The 16,540-nt window shown below is 38.8% G+C and overlaps 1 protein-coding gene across 10 annotated transcripts in view; it reads left to right on the top strand.

The window, feature by feature from the left end:
- prom1a (prominin 1a) overlaps positions 1-16,540 on the top strand; it is an 87,135-nt gene that overhangs the window by 63,780 nt on the left and 6,815 nt on the right. For 2 of the 10 annotated variants that reach the window (XM_024269373.2, XM_024269371.2), the window contains 19 exons: positions 1,254-1,483; positions 1,636-1,710; positions 1,904-1,967; positions 2,177-2,336; positions 3,617-3,769; positions 4,673-4,796; positions 5,832-5,935; positions 6,523-6,607; positions 8,208-8,354; positions 8,776-8,847; positions 8,943-9,035; positions 9,636-9,653; positions 12,279-12,332; positions 12,409-12,489; positions 12,570-12,638; positions 13,086-13,175; positions 13,697-13,812; positions 14,855-14,878; positions 15,218-15,286. In XM_024269373.2, coding sequence (XP_024125141.1) covers positions 1,254-1,483; positions 1,636-1,710; positions 1,904-1,967; positions 2,177-2,336; positions 3,617-3,769; positions 4,673-4,796; positions 5,832-5,935; positions 6,523-6,607; positions 8,208-8,354; positions 8,776-8,847; positions 8,943-9,035; positions 9,636-9,653; positions 12,279-12,332; positions 12,409-12,489; positions 12,570-12,638; positions 13,086-13,175; positions 13,697-13,812; positions 14,855-14,878; positions 15,218-15,286 — 1,828 coding nt within the window. Of the gene's footprint in view, positions 1-1,253; positions 1,484-1,635; positions 1,711-1,903; positions 1,968-2,176; positions 2,337-3,616; positions 3,770-4,672; positions 4,797-5,831; positions 5,936-6,522; positions 6,608-8,207; positions 8,355-8,775; positions 8,848-8,942; positions 9,036-9,635; positions 9,654-12,278; positions 12,333-12,408; positions 12,490-12,569; positions 12,639-13,085; positions 13,176-13,696; positions 13,817-14,528; positions 15,287-16,540 lie in introns of those variants that run through there. The other 8 variants (XM_024269372.2, XM_024269374.2, XM_024269377.2 and 5 more) reach the window with 5 other exon arrangements.

Raw genomic sequence — 16,540 nt, 5'->3', positions numbered from 1 at the left:
CCAGAACCAATAGAACCTTTGGGATGTGGTGGAACGAGAGATTATCATCATGGATGTTCAGCAGACAAATCTACAGCAACTGTGATGCTGTCATGTTGATATGGACCAAACTCTCTGAGGAATGTTTAACAGCTTAGACAATAATAATGGACAGTAAGACAGAGACAGTTGTTCTCGTGATACATTTGATGTTATTTCAGTTCATTGGTTCACAGTTGTGTCAAATATTCAAGAGTCTGATCTTGACCAAGATTCAAATATTTTAATAAACAAAAGATTAAAAAAAAAGCTTATCAAGGACAACGAATTACTTATTTTCAGCAAAGCATTGGTTGATGAACTTGTTTTTTAAACTTAGCAATATTTTTTAACTAGTCAGCTCCTGCAACAATACATGTCATTAGCTTCCTGTATGGGGATTTATGTTAGAGTTTGCTTGATGAAAACATTGGGCAATCTGTGAAGATTAAAAATATAATCAAAGGTAATATTTTTGGTTAAATCATGCAGTTCGGTTATGGCAGCTGTTACACTTCAAATTGTCACTGGACTTCCATTTTCTACCCCCAGAGTGTAATGTGTTTCATAATATTATCCACATAGAGTAGCCTGAGTTTGGAAGAAGCTAATTTAAAATATATCAATTAACAAAGCAGTGACAACATTTTGTAAAAAATCTGATGTTTTAGCTTTACAGTGAAAATCTAATAAACGAAAGTCTGACAGAGAAACAAACGAAACAAACTTAAGACAAGAAATCCATGTGGACATGTGACGACCAAATAAACTGCATTTGAAACACTGACCAGTGAAGTTAAACACAAAGCATGGCTTTACAAAAAAAAGAAGAAAACATTAAGAAAACACGTCTGCACTATGTACAAAAGACAACATTCTGGGCTGGGTATTGAAATGTAACCGAGACCAACTCAGTCGGTCTCAAATTTGATGTTGAATTGTCAAACTACATTTGAACCTAATCCATCAATTTCTCAAACCCCCATAATCCCTTTAATGATTGACTTGGCTGTCAGGACCTATCCTGCCCTCTGTTAAGCAAAGGTGAAGTACGCATCCATCACAGGACCATTTAAATCAAATGTATTTACACATTTTGGTCAACAACTGGTATAACCAACTGTAAAACATTTTCTTTCACAGTGACAAAACTGCAGATGAAGTTCTTGTGTCATGTTGTTTTTCTGCGTGACAAGGTCACCTCGTCCGTCTGACCTCTGCCTCTTTTATTGCAGCCATGCGAGAAACCAGGGAGGCCCTGGAGAACGTCAGTGTGTCCCTGGTTGTCCTCCAAGAGGGAACGGGGAAGCTCAGCTCTGACCTGAGCCGGGTCCGCAGCAGCATCAACAGAACCCTCAGCCACCCCGACTGCCATGATGAAGAGTCAGACGCCACCACAGTGCAGCTGTGCAGCAGCATCCGCCAGTCACTGCCGCAGCTGCAGATCGGCGCCAATTTCACACGGGTACAAAACTGACTGCAACGCTCTTAGATGTTTGTTCCCTCTATCTAATACACCCGTTTTATTGACCCCTGGAAGAATCTTATTCGATATCTACTTTGAAGTGACCTGAGACAACACAAGGGAATGTAAAAAGTGCATTGTGTGTTTTTCAGCTGCCCAATGTGAACTCTCAGCTTGAACGGATAAATGAAGTGGTGAAAACAGACCTCAGTGCTGTTGTCCAGAGGGTGAGTCCTGAGCTCTCTGAGGAAACTTGCTTCTAAAACATTTCATTTCTAGGAAACAGTGATATCTGAAAGGAAAAAACATTCTGCTTTTGAATGAAACATTTAGGAAAATTGCAAAAATGTATTAATTTATTTGTGATTAATCAAATATCTTTTAATACCATTTGAATAATTCAAACTCCAATTTTTTTAGGGCTTCTCCTCTTTGAACGACACGCCACACATGGTGATAGAACAGACACGAAGTGTTGTTGACAGTAAGTTTTGATTCTAACATCAAACAGGTAACTGTGTCCTCATTAAGGACGACTGGTAGGTTTCTCCATTGTCTGCTAAAATTGTTTAGACATTCATGTTTTTCTTCATCCATATAAAAATGACCCAAATTCCTATGAATGTTTAACATTAAATCTTTCCTTCATCTGACCATTCTTTTTAAACTGTTGTGAACTGTTGTGTCTGTCAGGTGTGCAGAGTTTGGTGGATGGGATTGGCAACAACATCAGCAGCTTCTCCAAAGTATTTCCTGTTCAGAGTTTCCTGTCCAACTACACCATCTTCATCAGCCACGCACACGCCAAGATCGAGGACTACTACCCAGAAATTGACAAAATTGACTTCTACAGGTAATCTGATGTGTCAAAACAGCCCACAGAAATATAAAAGGAAGAAGGTGCTGTGCTCCATACTTGACCACGTTGTTTTAGAAAAGTGAAAAAGTATTAGAAGGATTTTAAATAATAAAAAAATAGTTATTTACTTTCTAATCCTGCAATAAAGAGAGGCCCAACATGTCCATTAAAATGAGGTGGGGGGTTTACATCTACATTCTAATGATGGGGAGGGGGTGCAGGACAAGCAGAAGAGATTTCTTTTTGTCTGTCCTTTGACTAACAAAAATTGTCAAAGCATTCCAGGATTCACTGTGGGATTAGAGGGAAGACATCAAGGCTCAGGATGAAAAAACAGCAAACTATCTGTCACTTATTTAAAGAAAAACGCTTACAGACCTTCCTGAGTGCCTTCTATCTCTGGGGGCCCTGTGGCACGTTGCTCACGGGACACAAAATAGTGCTTGATTAAAGGATTTGACTGTGTATTTGTCTACTTCTGAGGTTCACACAACAAGGTTTGATTTGTCACAAGTCAGTAAGTGTGGAAACAGTCACAGTACAACAAAAGACCTGAATACTGAAAAAGGACTAATTCTTTCTCTGGACTACAGTGAACTGAGCTAACCAGCTCGATTCGGGAGACTTTAAAAACACGACATTTCCACTGCTTTAGAATGGCTTCATCCACATCTGCAGTTCTTCTTTAGTCTGAGAGTTTCAACAGTTTAAGTGAAAGTTTGAGTTGGAAAGGAAAGTGTTGAATGATCAGTTACTCTAAATCCTTTGTGTTTCGGTGCTCATGCACCAGTACAAACATTTTAACTAGTTTTACAGTCACTTTTTGTTCTCAGATTGCTGTCCATTTTCTTCTGCCTGCCCTGAGAGCGAGGAGACACTCAGACAGTGGGTTTATCTTAGCATGAAATGTGTTTTATAGATGCATTGAGCTTTTTCAGTGTTTTAGAATCAGTCACAAATGCACGTTTGTCAGCCATCAACAGCCTCACAGTCTCTACAACTAACACAGACCGTTATATTAAAGGCGTCACTGTTTCTGAGCAGATAAACTAATTAAACACTCTCTGTGACAGGAATACAACAGAGATTTTAGCATTACACTCATTCTGCATCCCAATGCTTTCATACAGTTAACTCAATTATAAGGAAAACTATTAAATTTGGGTTTAATCCTCAGCCTCACAGTGATTTTTTTTTTATGTCTCCCTTCACTCTCTGCACTGACAGTCACATTTGATCAAACCTTTGTCCATCTGTTCATATGTGCCCCACAGGTGGATAGGCTGCATTGCCCTTTGCTGCATGGTGGTTCTGGTGTTGGCCTTCAACTACCTGGGACTCCTGTGTGGCACCCTGGGATACGACAAGCACGCCTCGCCAACAACACGAGGATGCATTTCCAACACTGGAGGGACCATGCTTATGGCGTGAGTTCAGCCCGCAGTCCATTGAATGCTTTATAAACGGGAGATGTTTTTCCTCCCTGACCTTGAACATCAAATGATCAACAGAATCTTTTGTCATTATACCCAATCTGACTCTAAGCATTTAATAGAATCTGAAAGTATTTATTTAAGTTAAACATTTGAAAGGAAAGAAAACAGATACAAGAACTAATGGTTAATTTAACATTTAGGGCAGAATTGGCAGATATTTTTACAACATTAAAGGATAAGTGGAACTAAAACATTATTCATTCATCTTCCTGACCGCTTTGTCCCTCTCGGGGTCGCGGGGTGCTGGAGCCTATCCCGTCTACTGATGGGCGAAGGCGGGGTTCACCCTGGACAGGTCTCCAGTCTGTAACAGGGCCTCAATCACACACATATACACTCTCACATTCACACCTAGGGCCAATTTAGAGTCACCGATTAACCTATGAAGCATGTTTTTGGACGGTGGGAGGAAGCCGGAGTCCCCGGTGAAAACCCACGCATGTACGGGGAGAACATACAAACTCCACACAGAAAGGTCCCAGCTGGGATTCGAACCGGGGCCTTCTCGCTGTGAGGCAAGAGCGCTAACCACTGCGCCACCGTGCAGCCCACTAAAACATTAATGCCATTTATTTACGCCACACATTAATAATAATCATACATTCTTAATACAAACAAACAAAGTGCCATTTCAATCTGAATATCCTGAATTTTGTTTGTTTGGGTTATGTTGTATGAAAGCAGAGTATACCAAATAAATTGTGTTCCTCCTTCTTGAAATACTCTTGTCTGTAACAGTCAGTAGTGTTTTGATTAACATCTCTCTCATCCTAAAACTTCCTCAGTGTGTCCTGTTGTTCCCCTCTCCTGAGAGCAGGTTTTCTTTCTCTGCAGAGGCGTTGGATTTAGTTTCATCTTCTCCTGGGTGCTGATGGGAGTGGTGACGATCCTGTTCCTGGCTGGAGGAAACATGGAAAAACTTGTCTGTGAGCCGTTCCACAACAAAGAGCTCTTCAAGGCAAATATTCGGTCCAAGTTTTTTGTGTTTTCTGGCACTAAGCACACTGAAAGAAGACTGGAAAAAGCCTGTCAGTTTGTCATTTCAAGAGTTAGGTTTGATGTCTACAACATTCTTGGGTTTAGGTCGTTGTAATATTTGTTTTTGATATTTATTTGGGAAAGAATAGATGGACATAGAGACATCAACAGATCTGCATCCAGCTGAAGTCCAGCTCCAAAAAGCTTCTGAGTTTCATAACTTCCATCAGAGCTGAGGGCAAAAAGTCTTTGATAAAGTTGTGTACCGTATTTTCCGGAGTATAAATCACAGTTTTTCTAATAGTTTAGCCAGACTTATACTCAGGAGCAACTTATTTGTGTGTTTGTTCTTTAGACATAGAAAGGGTTATATATTAGTTATTTTCCAGGTAAATGTCGGTCGTCTTTCAGCGGTTGGTCCCTCTAACAACCTCTAGAGGGCGCTGGGTCCGAAGTATTTGCTACTGACAGCAGCAGAAGAAGTGTCGTCCCAAACAAACATGGAAGAGAATCTGAGTGTTTTTCTCTTGAACTTTGATATTTTTCTTATACAGATCTAAAGATTAGTATTGTTGTATTTCTTTCTTTCTTTATTTATTTTAAGTTAAACTGGACTTGGTGGATTTGTTCTGAAACGTCACACTTTTCTCCTAAAAGAGTGACTTATACTCCAGTGCAACTTATACTCTGGAAAATACTGTATATTTGTACCAAAATTCTCCATGTTCTGTGTTTTGGACAAATTCAAAAAACACCTAAACAAAATGTACCAAAAATGAAACAATTCTATAACACGATCACTTTCTCAATGAAGTTCTAGACCGGATGAGTTAAGATATGATAGCAAATGAATTCTTATCACTGCAGCTGTGAGTCTTCTGGTTTGATTTGAATCGATGTATTGTGTCTCCTCTTTGAAGAATTATCATGATATTTGTGCAATAATGTACTTCCCTGGTGTTGTGTTGTTGTGACTGAGCTGAGCTAAAACCTTCGGCTTGTCTTCACTGCTCAGGTTGTGGACACGCCGTATCTAATCAACCCCGAGTGGAAGAACTTCATCCCTGGTTACTTGTACAACGACTCGGAGCTGGAGCTGACGGTGGAAAGCTTGTACAGGCAAAGACTCTCTTGTGCTCCTCTCGTGTGCTGCCTCTTTGAACTGTATTGTCACATTCTGGTTTATCATGTATCTACTGCCGGACAATCATCGTTCTTGCAGTGCAGTTTTCGTGTCAGACTTCCAGTATGAAACTCAATATTTGGCTCACACCGACGAGGATTGAAATGACTTTTTCTTCCAAATGAAGTCATTTCTGACAGCCTGATGCTGCTTTATACAGACTCTGCAGTGTGTGTTAATGCCTTGAACATCACTCTGAAAGTTCAGTCATTAACTCTTAAACACCCTGGAGCTCCAGTGTTTCTGTTCTTTGATTCACTGTAACTTTTCAAGGGTTAGCACGATAATTCCAGCAGATTCTGAAGGAGAAAAGCGGCGTGAGCACATCAAAGATTTGTGTTTAAGCCTCAGGCGTTGAAGGGTTAAAGGAGCAGCTGATCACTTCAGCAGAGGATTATCTAGACATGCATTTCCTCACTGTTTCACAAGGTGGCAGCAAAGATTTTCACACAATCAACCCTAACTTCTCTCTCTCCCTCTCGTCTTCTCCATGTTTGTGGATTTGTTGTGTTGGTTTTCTTAGCACTTGTAAGCAGAACAGGGGGATCTATTCTGCCATGCATCTGGACAAAATCTTCAACATGTCGTCTTACCTGAACACAACTGTGGTCAGTACCTGCAACCATTACTACATGTTACCTTCACAATGCCCCTCAAGTCTCATTTCATTGTTTTTGCTGGGAACTGTGCCTGATCTGAATACTGTCACATTTAACAAACACATATTTATAGTTTTGACTGCGAAACGGTTTTATCAGATTGTTTTCTGTCTTCAAACAACATCAAGTAAACGCTAGAAAAGAAAACTGTTTTGGACATTCAGGGAGAATCAAAATGAATCAAAGAAATATTTTAGTTTGGAAAACTAAAATACAACTTTAGTGAGAATTAATTAATTCAGCTTATTCAAGTACTAGAGCTTTTAAAAGAAATGTTATTAGAGTTGTTTATCTGACTGACTTGTTTTACTGCATTATTTGGTTCTATTGTTGTTTATTGTATTGCTTTACTTGATAAATGGGAGCACTTTCTCATTTTTTCTGTTATGTGGCATACTTTTATTTTTTATTCTTTGCCTAAATTTAACAGTTAATAATTTTATTATCAACAGTCTCCCTGCTTTAAAAAAGACAAAAACGAATGGATAATGAGTGTGACACCTGTTGTTCATAACTGAACATGTACCACACACGGATCCTCCCAGGATGCTTCACTTCTGTGCAGCCAGAGACGTCAGCCACAGTCTTCCATCCCCTTGAACTGATCTCTGACTGACACATTCATCACCTTACTGCCAGCTGGCCAGACAGCCTTGATTCACTGTCATCAGCTGCTGTTCGCTCTGAGTTATCCTTATTAATGACTGCTAATGTGGCAAAACATCTCAAAGTCAACGACTTGTGGCGTACAGTAATGATAGTAATGGCACATTGGTGAAGGGGACGACACAGGCGGCGCCATCATCAGACGGTAGTGTGGAGCGGAAATGATGTCACCATAACCTCTGTCCGCCGATGTCAGTCATGTCCCAAAAAAGCACCGAAAAAGAAAAGTCTGAACTGAAACCGTTAACTTAGAGCTGAATGTGAAGAGGAAGGGAAAGAAAAAAGGAAAAATACTAAACAGCAGCTGTTCTAAATAAACATATTTTGTATTTGGTTGCAGTTTTTGATTTGTATTATTTTTCTAAGTTTAGAGTTTATTAATGTTTATCATATATTAAATTTTTCTTTCAAGTTTAAAATATATATTTTTCCAATTTCCATTTTTTTTCAGATGTATAGTTTATACTTTTCAAACTGTTTTTTTCTTTCACTCAAAGCTGATCCTGATTTGACTCCATAGTCCAGGTTATAAAACTAAATCAATAGTTTTCATTTTGCTTTGCAGGAAAAACTTGTTTTTCTTCAAAGGGTTTATGAAATACTTGTAGGCATTTTGCAGATTTATTATTTTTTTGTTTTTGATAATCAGAAAAATCCCAGCAAGAATAAAAATGATGAGAAAGCAGGAAATCAAACAAGATACCAGACAGGCAGGTGCACTTTGATAGTTTCTTGAAGGACATGATTTGTTTTAGCTGGATATTTTTTTATGTTGAGGGTTTTGGCTGAAATGATATCATTACTTCAATGTTAGGTTTGTTTAGGGTTAAAATTGGTCATTTTCTTTGCTCACAAGACTAATCCACGCTGACTGTGTTTTCAGTTCACTAAGGATGTGGTGGACAAGCTGGAACGTGTTAAGATTGACCTGAGAGGGATAATCCTGTTAGAGGCAGAAGGGAAGCAGAACCTCCGGGATTTCTCTGAAGTGGGGCTGTCAGAGATCAACTATGCTGACTACCTGGAAGAGGTGACTCCCTTACATGGATGCAGAAACACTCCAGCTCCAGCCATGGACCAAACACACATGCATGACACTGAAACGTGCACGGACCAACAGGACATGTCACTCTGGGAGATCATGCAGCTGAACAAAAACACAAGACAACAAAGTACAGAATTACAAGCAGGTGCAAAAATACTGAAATACACAGACCGGCACATATTTCACTAGACTCACTTATTAAGAATATCAAAGAATGTTTGGGTCTATGAAGCCCTAGAAAAAACATCTATCCAGTCATTTAAGTCCAAATAAGGTTGTTCTTGGGGACCATCAGGTGTTAGAAGGTCTGAAATCTGTCAAACCTGTGCGGTCATTAAGACAAATTCATTGTTTTTTAAGTGAAAAATGAATTCAATGAAGTCTCTTTGTCTTCTCCTGTTTCCAGGTGAATAAAGGAGTCACTGAGGTGGATCTGCTCTCGTTCACCAGAGAGCTGGAGTCTCAGGCGGACCTCATGGTAGGAAGACTGGTGCTGTTTCAACTGAAATCTGCTGTTCTCATCTTTGAGTTGTTCTTTCTCTGATCTGAAGGTTATGTGTTTGTGTCATTTAGCCCAGGGGTCCTCTGCAGACCGCCCTGAAAAACCACGTCGGGACTCTGCAGCAGATCCACAGACAGCAGGTCCTTCCCATGGAGCAAACCATGGTAAAAGCTGTCCTCCCATCACTCTGTCTTATGTTTCAGAGCAACTTTACACGCTTGTTTTTAACGTATTCTTTCCAGCTGATGCAAAGGTTATTGTAACTACAGAGTGTATGGCCCCCTCCAAAATGGTCTAAGTGCATTGTCTGAGAATAATGTAGAAATCAAAGCAGTGAACGTGCTTCACTCAAAGACATTTTTCATTCTTACCTTCATTCTCTACAGTCAGCAGAAGGAAATCTAAAACATAGAGATCAGTTTTGACTCTCAAACTGTCTGCTTTCAAAAGCCCAGTTTGCTTTGGTTGATGGAGGCTTTCTAATGCAAACCTGCAGATAGTTTTCATGAGGGGCAGATGTTTCAGATCCTGTCATCACGTCAGGATATTTACATCTTTATCCTGATCCTAACGGATTAAAGGAAAGACCTACGGACTTTTCTCAGTGTCAGACAAAAATCCTTCAGCATGCTGAATGAATATTAGTGACGTTTTCTTCTCAAATAAAAATCAACAAGTCAGTCCAGGAGCAGGCACACGTTTATTTTTTACACAGCCTTTAAAATTATTGTTTTTTTTTTGTTTTTTTCAATCCCTTCTTCAAGAAATATGTTAGAGCCAGGGTAAGCAGAAACAAATCCATCATGCCCATCCATTGTCTTCATTACCAAATGCAATGTCTACATTTCAGATGAAATATTATTTATCCGAAAACAAAAAAATACAAAGACATTCCTCGAAATGTTGCATTTTTTGGTTTTTGAGAGAAATTGTCTTCATCAGCTCAGTTTGGTCATTTATGAAGAATTTTGCACCAAAAAAAAGAAAAATATCCAGGTGTCATTTTCCTCCATGCATGCTTGACGGTTCACAAGCTAACAACAGAAAAACAAGGACGTTTGTGTCCATGATGACATCACCTGCAGGTGTGAACATCCTTGACTCACGCTGAGGAGATGCCCCCCCACACCAGTACACTACCACAACCAAAGTATGTCTCTGAGCTCAGCAGACACGGCAGAGTTAGCATTACTGTAACAGCAAATACGCCGAACTTCTTATTGTTAGAGCACAACATCTCTGTAAGCCACACCAGACTCATCTGCCAACTAGAATCATTTTTAGATTTAGAGAGTCACACTAAAGGTGGGAAAACGTACACATGAAAAATAAAACAGTGTTTCCACAATATTCCATACTATACTGTTTTGTTATCAGATCCCAGTCTTCCAGGATGTAGCAATGATGTCTGCTCAAGAAAAGGTTTTGACTCTAGCTCCTCCCACAACGGCTGAAATGTCAGGTTTATAATCACACTTTTAGACACGTGTGATGGAAATGATACATTTGGTTCTTTGACTTGTGTTTCACTACATTCTAATCCTTGACATTTGGAGATTGATCTTTGTGCAGTTTAGGAGCCACAAGATTTGAGGTTTTTGTCAGGATATTCTGATTTTGATGTTGGAACATTTTGATTTCGTTAGAACATCTTGTCCATTTTTAGATTTAAACCTCATGTTCCTATCTTAAATTCCTGATTAGAGTTTGCTTGTGTTCCTGGATAAATTGCCCCTCCTAATGGGGACAGACAGACTCTCTCCTCGCATCTCTCCAGCATGTATCTTTTTTTACTCTGCTGAATAAATACTCTTGAAACCGCTTGACAAATATTCCTTTATTCAGTCGGATCAAACAAGTTTCCACCTCACAACCGTCCAGCAGCAACTTTTTCTCAAACAAATCTGGTGGACACAAATTTGACACATGAATTGTGTTTGATGGAAATACAGCAAGCCATCAGCAATATAGTTCAATAAAAAGGCAAAGTGCTCCCACATGACGCAGGCGCTGGTGGGGGGTGGGGGGTTTAGCAATAAAGATATGTGCACAACCTTAACTACTGATCCTTACGTATCATGGGTCAGGTACGTTGACCCCTACAAACCACCTGCTAAGCATTGTTTGATATAAGTGCCCTCTGTAAAGCACTGTGTTATGGCCTCCCTACACAAGGAATGGTTTTAACCCCGACTGTCCCGCAGAAGATCCACACTCATTTTATCTCACAAAAACAAAGTGCTGTGCACATAACTTTCCCTATGCTCCCTTACTCCTCACTAAAAGTGACTTAAATCATTTTGTGTTCAGTGAAGCTGGAATATAGTGACCATCAATTTAAATATTAACTAGAAAAACTGCATTACCTGAGATAATACTAGTGCGAATACTTTTTACTGAAAGTAGTCGCTGAAGATGCTGAAGCTTCTTACTGAAAATGGAGATGCAATTTACTTTTATTGCTGAAGGGATTTGCTGAAAATGCAAATTCTATTTACAAAATGTTACATTTGCTAAAAGACTGGAAATTTTGTTAAAGGACTATGAAAGAGCGCTGAAGTTGACCCACATTTTTGAAAAATGTGCTTAAAAATCCACAATACATGCCAATTTTACAAAAATATTTAGTGTTGCTTAAATACCAGCTAAACTCTAAATTAGCACAAAATTTCTCAGTAAAAAAATAGTCAAAAACCTTAGCTTGTTGCTAAAATAGAAGTTAAACTCGAAATTGGCCTAAGAGAACCTCAGTAGATAACAAATTAGCCAAAAAAGCTAGCTCATTGTTTAGATACCCTACTGGCTAGACTCCAAAATAGCCTAAAATGCCTCAGTAAACTAAATTAGTCAAAAACATAAACATATATTAGCTAAACTTCAAATCTTTTGAGTATTACTATAGAGATGAAAACACGGCTCATGAATATATTTAAAGGTTTGTTGTTAATCTACTTAAACATTTGAAGACTTTCTCATTCATTTCCTATGGGCCATATTTTGCTCAATATTTCAAAAACTATAACGTTTATGAACACCACAAATACAAACAGTGATGTCCTGAAGGAGCTGAACGTTTTGATACCAAGATTGAAATCTCTGTAACTGTGATTGAGTTTTTATGTGCTTAAAAACGTACAGAAAGGAGCAGGAGAATCACGACAGAGTGAATGTTTACTAAACAATCACTATTATTTAGAGCACCTGTCAGTTGTTGTAGTTGGCATAGATTCTCTGTTTATGACTAATGGATATTTATTTTGGACAAAATTCTTCAGCATGCCATGACTCACTGTATGTTCTTCATTGAGTGCCAGATGTTTTTGCTGTGTCACCTCTGTGTTATATCTGAATGAGTTTAAATGCTTCCTGACCTCTGACACTGTTTCTCAACTTGTACTTTTTCAAAGAGCGCTCTAAACCAAAGTATAAGGTTCCTTGAAAGAACGGCCTCTGACCTTTCGGTAAGTGGACCAGACTGAATCCACAAGCAACACCATCAGACCAGAATCTCACACTTTCATCCTTTTTGCTCTGCAGAACAAAGTCATAGCAGTTCTTGATGCTGTTGAAGCTGCTCAGTACCTCATCTCCCAGAATGTGACACTTTTAATCAATCAGGTATTTGCAAAGTTATTGTCTTTGTTTACATTAAAATATACAGTTTTAATTTACTGACAATATGGCCCAATCTTTCTCAGGAAACAAGAAAATACACAGCCACCATAATTGGCTACTTCCATCAATACATAGAATGGGTGAAAGCATCTGTAAGTGTTGTTGTGTTTATTTGTTAACATTGTGAAACTTTCACATTTAGTTTGTGTTCTTACTTATTTCTGCGTTTCTTGTTGAATCCAAACCAGACAGCAGAGTTATGATGTGGATAATAGAAGCTTTGTGTCTCATGAGTTTTCTGGCGTGAACATAAAGAGGATGAATATAACGGCTTTGACCTCTTTAAATCTGAGGAATTTGTTATGAGGCGCATTGTTTTCTTCTTTTGGACCCAAGGAATTCAGGCCAAAGAGGGAAAAACAGCATGTTCCTTTCCCGCTTTAAGTGTGGTCAATGATGTTGTTATTCTGCAACTCTCAGTTTTTTCAGAAACATTTCGAGTGCAGACCGTTGTGTGTCATAGTTTAGGGACTTTCACGTTTGAAAACATGGTTTTGGCTTAGTGGTGTACTAACATCTCCTGTTTTTAATTTTGGTAGTTGGCAATGGAGGTAGCACCATGCAAACCATTCAGCAACATCCTGGACACGGCGGAGATCATGTCCTGCAGCTTCCTGGTGGACTCGATGGTAATGACTCTGAGGAGAACTCATGGAGGCTCGTCTGGTTGCTGCTCTTTAGTACTCTAAACATGTGCACCCTTCAGCTGCCACTGTACATGCAAACCCTAACAGGAAAGAAAAAGAAACATCAAAAGCTTAGTTTTACCAAGAAACATGTCTGGACTGTCCAGACATGTCTTCAGCTCAAACAGCACCAGGTTCCACTCTGATGAAATCATTTTATGAGCCCCGTCCCGTACGGAGAACCGCAGATGCATGTGGTTGGAAAGCTGTGGGCGATGATGCTCGGTGTTAGCTCTCTGACTGTTTGAATGTAAACCCACAACAACTGTTGTTTTGATGGAACTCAATGTACATGCTTATCCTTTTTGTTGTAGAGGTTAGAATGGTGAGGTGTGCACGTTTAGACAGGTTTAGAGTTCCTTAAATGTTTAAGCAGTGATGAAGTAGAAAAATGTCAGCTACTGATTTGATCACCAATAATTTCACATAATAAATAACCTAAATGACCTGTTCTCTTTTACCAGAACGTTTTCTGGATGGGTCTGGGCTGCAGCACACTCTTCCTGCTCCCGAGTGTCATCTTTGCAGTTAAACTCGCCAAGTACTACCGCAGGATGGATACAGAGGATGTTTATGATGAGTGAGTAGCTGCATTTGCAATTCTTTCTTCCCTTTATTACATGCAAACGTATTATTGGAAAATGTTTGAAAAGTGGCATCTTGCAGTGTTCAACAAAACCTGAATTAGTTAAGTACTAGTTGGGTAACACATCAGAATCAGAAGTAACTTTATTGCCAAGTACGATTTAACACATACGAGAAATTAATCTTGGGGATTATGGTGCATACATGAATACATAAAAACACCATTAAGTACGAACAGAAAAGTATATTACAAAATAAATATACACATACACACACATGTATATACACAACCTGCAACTGTACTTAAATGCATGACATAGAGAAAAAAAAAAGCTCCATGCAGAAACAGTGTAGGTTAACATTGTAGGCTAAAACTGATCCAGACTGACACAAATGGAGCGCATGTCGTGGATCTGACCAATATGACAGTCAGGGGGAGCAGGGAGGAGTGACTGGATGATCCGGGATTTATTGATAATCTGACCGGAATATCCCATCACACATTGTATGTGTGCTAACAGTTTATTGCTTTTTCCATCTTTTATTGTCATTGAAAAACAAATACTGTGTTGTAATAAGTAATTTTGTATTTATGTGATAGTGTGTTTTTTCTTCTATGCAACTTTTACATTTGTGTCCTAATAAATGATACATAGAAGTTACTTTTGTGTGCATAAATCCTATGTTCTGTCCCTTTTCTCTTTCCTGTAGCTCTTCTATTTCTGGGACTTGGCATTTTACTTTGTGATAACCATTTGTACTATTTCCATTACCATTTTCTTTACTTCATTTCTTCACTTTTCTTTGTCAAGCACTTGGCACTTTACAAAGAAACAATGGTGCGTCTGTCCACTCATGTTTTCTCCTCACGTTTCCTCTTGATTCATGTCAGTTGCTGTTTATTCCACGGTAGATTATCAGATTTTTTCTGGTAATCTGTGCTGGATTACATGTGATATTCAGATGCATTTCTTCATCTCATGATGGTTTATGTTGCTGTTTCTCTGTATGTCTTTTATGTGTTTGTGTCTTTATAGCACTGAAACAATTGCCATGAAAAAGTAAGACATCTTTCCTGCCTTCAGCTTCCATCAGTCTCTCTTGTACATAGAATTGTTTACTGAATTCTTGGTGCTGCTCGGTGTTTAAGCTTCAGTTGGTCATTGTGGGTGGAGGTGAGGCTTGTGTGATACTTTCTAAAAGTGTCCCTTACCTTTCATGAAGGGCTCTTGCTATCATTACTTTTTAAGTTTACCTGTTCTGTGTAAAGGAATTTATAAATAAAGACATAAATATTATAGGACATGTTTATCTACTAACATTCTGGAGGATTTTCAAAAGAAGAGCATGCCATGTCTCTCATTTATCATCATTTGTTTGTTCACAACATTTGTTTTCAGTATGGAAATGGGTAATAATGGTTATCATAGTGAAATCTCACGAGGAATTCCAAAGGTTGTGATGACGAGGTAATCTGCATGCTCCTGCTGACTGCATGTGGTGGTGGATGCATGGTTCAGGGCAGTGGGATTGTTTGTGGGGCCTGCACAGCTCAGGGCGGGACGCAGGAGTTCTGATTTACTGCACACAAAACCCGTCAACAAACAGAAGCAGCAGTTTGATAATGTTATTCCAGAGTTTCAATCCAAAAAGTGTTTTTCTAACAATAACTTTCTGATAGTATCATCGTCTCTGCATCTTCTCTGTATAGATTAGACAAACATAACAGCCTTTGGCTTCCCTGCAGCCTGTTAGACTGTTTGAACCTTTTCTGGAATTAAATAATCAAAATGAATCTGTTTAACAAACTGTGAGTGGAGGAAACTCTGCCAAGCAAATGTCAGGCTGATAGACGTGATGTGTCTTTCACTCTCATACGTGGAGCATAATCTGTCAAAATGACTTTGATGCCTGAATTATTCCATGATATTTCACAGTGAAGGACATTATTTACTTTATGTTATGGTCCAAATGTAAAGTGTAGGAGAATGATTATTACATCTAAGTGCATGAAATCCATCTTTGATGCACATATCAGACTTTATGATAATAATAATGCTCTCAGTACAATCTAAGTGATAAAAACCTTTTCATTGTTAACTGGGCTGTACTTGGAATATGTTTGTCTATGGAACCAGAGCACAAAAAGACAATAATGAGAAAAGTATTAGCATTAAAATGACGAGATAGCTCCCTACATATGCATGCTACATTAATGTATATTTATGCATGATCACAAATATGGACATGCAGCATATTTTAGACAACATTTAGCTTCCAGTCGATATGCTGCTGTTAGTTTGACAGAAGAAAGGATCAGCTGTGGCAGAAAAACAGTTTGTGCTTGAGCTGTTACTGCTGCCTTGACTTGATTTTCTCTCATAGCTCTGTTGATGTGTAGATTCTGATCTACCCCCCCACTGGCTCTGTATGAAGATAATTATGTGACAAAACATCCAAGCGTAAATAATACACACACGAGCTAGAATCACACACACACGAGCTAGAATCACACACACACAAGTTTAATTCACACACACATGTAAAACTGAATGTGAAGTTGCAGGAAAAAGAGTAACATGTAAGAAAAATGTGCACTTGTGGAATATAATGTGAGAACTTGCTTGACAAAAACCTTAACTTGTGTGTAAAAATGTTACATGTGAAGAAAATTCACACACACGCAAGATTTAACTTGAGGTTGTGGGGAAAAACACAACTTG

This window comes from Oryzias melastigma, linkage group LG2, assembly GCF_002922805.2.
Source record: "Oryzias melastigma strain HK-1 linkage group LG2, ASM292280v2, whole genome shotgun sequence".
Taxonomy (NCBI): Eukaryota; Metazoa; Chordata; class Actinopteri; order Beloniformes; family Adrianichthyidae; genus Oryzias; species Oryzias melastigma.
Note: the sequence above shows the minus strand (reverse complement) of the source record. Positions and strands in the feature narration are given on the sequence as shown.